General features: G+C 34.9%; 1 protein-coding gene across 1 annotated transcript; it reads left to right on the forward strand.

The window, feature by feature from the left end:
• LOC149188243 (uncharacterized) lies at positions 1–1,069 on the forward strand. Its single transcript, XM_089412962.1, has 3 exons — positions 1–340; positions 534–700; positions 793–1,069. Exons 1-3 carry the CDS (start codon positions 34–36, stop codon positions 871–873), a joined length of 555 nt encoding a protein of 184 aa, XP_089269088.1. The 5' UTR covers positions 1–33; the 3' UTR covers positions 874–1,069.
• The last annotated feature ends 2,488 nt before the right edge of the window (positions 1,070–3,557 follow it).

Raw genomic sequence — 3,557 nt, forward strand, 5'->3', positions numbered from 1 at the left:
AGTAGATATTTGTTTGGCAACTGGGAGTAGTTAATGCTGCATTCAATTTCCACCTACGAACCTCGGGCCTGGTTCCTCCGTTTGTTCTTTGGCCAAAACACTTTGGCTTCCCGGTCATTCGCGATTGTTCTGTCTCGCTGTGAGGTTTCTGCGAGGGTTTGTTGGGTATACTGTATGGTTCTGGCTTTGGCGAATATGGAAATATCTGGTTCTCCTCCGGGTATGACTGTGGGTGAATACCAGCCTTCCGAACTTGGTTATGTGTTTACTTGTGGTTTTCTCCTGTGGCTCGAATCTATTCTCGCTCTGGAGGTGCGCTCGCTCGAACTCTGTTCGCACGGTAAGCTCCTTTGGTCTCGTCCTGTCGTTCTGCTACGGTTTGGGTTTAGAGTCTGGTCTCTCATCCGATAATCGCTCCTTGTTATTGTTTTATTGCCTCTGCTATTGTATGGTTGCGTCTGCTATTATTATCGTTGCCTCGGGTCTCTGTTCTGCGTGTGAAATGGCTTAACTTCTGATGTCTTTGGATTCAGGTAGCAAGATAATAGACTTTTGCGGCTCAGAACAGGTAATTGATCCTCTCCCTGATTCAATTCGACCTCTTTCTGGCATTGATACTGACCAGAAATGCTCCTTCTGTCTCAGCCCTGTCGATTTGTCACCGGCTCTGCTCCTCGAACCCTTGGTCTGGCTTACTCAGGTAATGTGTAGAACCCACATGTTTCTATGTTTGCTTCGACTTCAGTTCATCACTATACAAAGGTATTGATAGTGCTCTGTTTATGTGTGCAGGTCAATGGCTCAACCTGGGTATGCGGGCTCCTTCTGGTTTCAGTTTTCAGCAACTCTCTGTCGGTAGGCTCTGGTGCTTGAATCCGTCGATGCACTGTTAGGGTCTTGAGTTTTTCTGTAGGATTGTAGCTTATCGTTTTTGCTTTTCGTATGTGATCTGTGTCTCTTTCAAAGATGGAGCTTCGGTCTGGTTGTATTTCCTGTTCTGGTTAACTGTTCATTTGGATTATGGGGGTTGCTGTTACCAAACCCTAGGCTAGGGTTTGTCCACTCTGGATGCAACACTTGTTTTTAGTTATGAATGAATGAATGTAACACATCTATATATTGGTCAATAGCAACGAGAACATAGTTCTGTTATATCCATTTTTTTACTTATGAAAATTATGAAGAATTGTTCGGAAATACCTCTGTTGTGGTTTTGGTTCTCCGGCACTCTGTTTCCGGTTCTTTTTCCTCTCGGTCGTCTTACTGTATTTCACTGTTCGGACTGTGGCTCAACTCGTTGGTCCTTCGCTCTGTATTTGGACATTTGCATGCATTTGCTGTGGTTTGTTTGTTTGACGAGAACACAAAGAAAACACGACCTTACAGTGGTCGTTCACTGTTTGTTAGCACTGTTCCTTACAATTCGATAAATGAAAAGTACAGTATTACAGTAAATAGGCAATGATACAGATGGACAGTTAGAAATAAGATCTGTCTTTGTTTTATTTCTTTATTATGAAATTGTTGAACCTTTTCCCTGTCTTACATTGCAATATTTATACATCGTTGATTTACAGTTAATTGAAACTGCAATTGTTTGTCAGTTGAATAGAAATGATATGGTTGTGTAACTACAATTCGGTTGTCATTACAAGATATGCATTTAGATAATTTTTTCTTTTCTTTTCTAAGTTGACAGATCAATTTCTAAACTACTGTTTATTACTGTTGAACCATAACAACCCTAACTGACATTTAACTTTGACCAACATAGCAACTAAGAGAAAAATAAAATAAAATCCTATCTCATGACCTCATAAACTAATTAAAAAAAAACAATCTAGATACTCAAATAACCTTCCAACCTAGCAGAGACTTCACCCGGTCATGGTGAGTTGGATGCTCCTGCATCATAATGACTAAGTACAAATGAATGAAAGAGGAAAAAAGATGCAATTTTATTTTGGAAAAATTGTTATTGTCTGTTAAAGTCCTACGAATCTAATATGGGTGATTATATTTATTTATGAAATTATTTTACTGGTCAATTTCATGTTTCCTAAAAGAGGAGATGTTGTCTCCAGAAGTGGGAAACAAAATCTCATAAATGTGCAGTTAACTACCTACCACATGTTGGTGAGGTGGAGGAAGTTAATAACCACCCAAATAGTGGCAGATGGATATTATCTAAGAATTCTCCTATTTTTCTCTCAAGTTTTTTGAGAATGGAATAGGAGAGACTAAAGAGAAGAATGGAGAATAGACATACAAAAAAAAGTTTGCAGACCTAAATTGCATAGGGGGACAAGAATATTTTGTTGTGTCAAGGTTGGGAGAGTTATTTCAAGTCGGTGCTTCTCACCTTATACTTTTATGTTTCAGAAAATTTTTATGTTCAACTTTTTCATATGTTAATTTGTGTTTGTTGTCCCAAGTTCATTGAAAACAAATGATTAGTTTTTTAGATGGGATTGTGAAGGTTATTTTTTTAAGTTTCTAATTATGACATTTGGATTTTGAATTCTAAAAGAAAATATTGTATTGAAATGATATTATTAGTAAATTATTAACCTAAAGGCACAAATAACCTTGCAAAGGATTATTCCATCGTGGTACTACAAAGTTGAAATGTTGTAATTAAAGTAGTAAATAGTAGTTATGTTTATAATGTTGTTGCTAAGAGAAAAATAATGTTTAGAGGAGCATTTATAAGTGGATGATACATCCTCCATTTTGTGTTTTAAAAAAAAAAACCAGAATATGTAAAGAAAATAAATAATTCATGATAGATATACAATCATATCTACACTTTGTTCTACAGCTAGAAAGTATAGATTGTATAAATACATTTACTCACATAGTGATATATTCTAATCATATTGATGTGTTATAACCATTGGAATGCAATCATATATATATTATTATATTTCTAACATTAAAACAAAAAAACAAAGAGAAGAAATTTTTTTTTATGAGTGCAATTATATAGCACAAAGAAAGGAACTGGTATGGTGTTTAAATAAGAGTAAACTTCTATCTCTTCAACAATATTAGACAAAGTAAGAAAATTAATCATTCAGTCGAAAGAAAGAAAGACAATGAAGTTAAATATGTGTGTAGAATGCATATACATTAAGTAATTTGGTTTAACAACTTGTAACACAACTATGTCTTACTGAAGAATATCTACAAAACATATATAAGTTATATTGGAAAATATACATAGACAATCAGTTAATGGAGAACTTACTAAAAGGAAAATTTAAAAATAATTCAATATTATATACAAATTGTACAGAGAATCCTTGTTAGGCAATAATTCTTGTATTATAACATAAGCACAATTTTCCTCAAAGGAAATTACATTTTCCCTATTACTTGACATGAAGAAAATGAAACTAAAATGAGATTAACAAATACAACAAATGTTTCTATATTGTATAACAATTGTCTCACTCGGGAACACACAAGAGATACTGTGTAGTAAGCCAACTGGGAAGCAGAGGAAGTGATGTGTTAAAAACTTTGGAATCCCATAATATCAAGTTGTCACTTAA

The sequence above is a fragment of the Pinus tabuliformis genome, chromosome 3_1 (genome assembly GCF_031772625.1).
Source record: "Pinus tabuliformis cultivar Carrire ecotype Pingquan chromosome 3_1, CPIR1, whole genome shotgun sequence".
NCBI classification, from domain to species: domain Eukaryota; kingdom Viridiplantae; phylum Streptophyta; class Pinopsida; order Pinales; family Pinaceae; genus Pinus; species Pinus tabuliformis.

Excerpts from the sequence above, each read along its gene's own strand:
- LOC149188243 (XM_089412962.1), top strand. The coding sequence starts at position 34 with ATGCTGCATTCAATTTCCACCTACGAACCTCGGGCCTGGTTCCTCCGT. Across the intron at positions 341-533 it reads GCTCGAACTCTGTTCGCACG|GTAGCAAGATAATAGACTTT; the intron begins GTAAGCTCCTTT and ends CTTTGGATTCAG. Across the intron at positions 701-792 it reads CCTTGGTCTGGCTTACTCAG|GTCAATGGCTCAACCTGGGT; the intron begins GTAATGTGTAGA and ends TTATGTGTGCAG.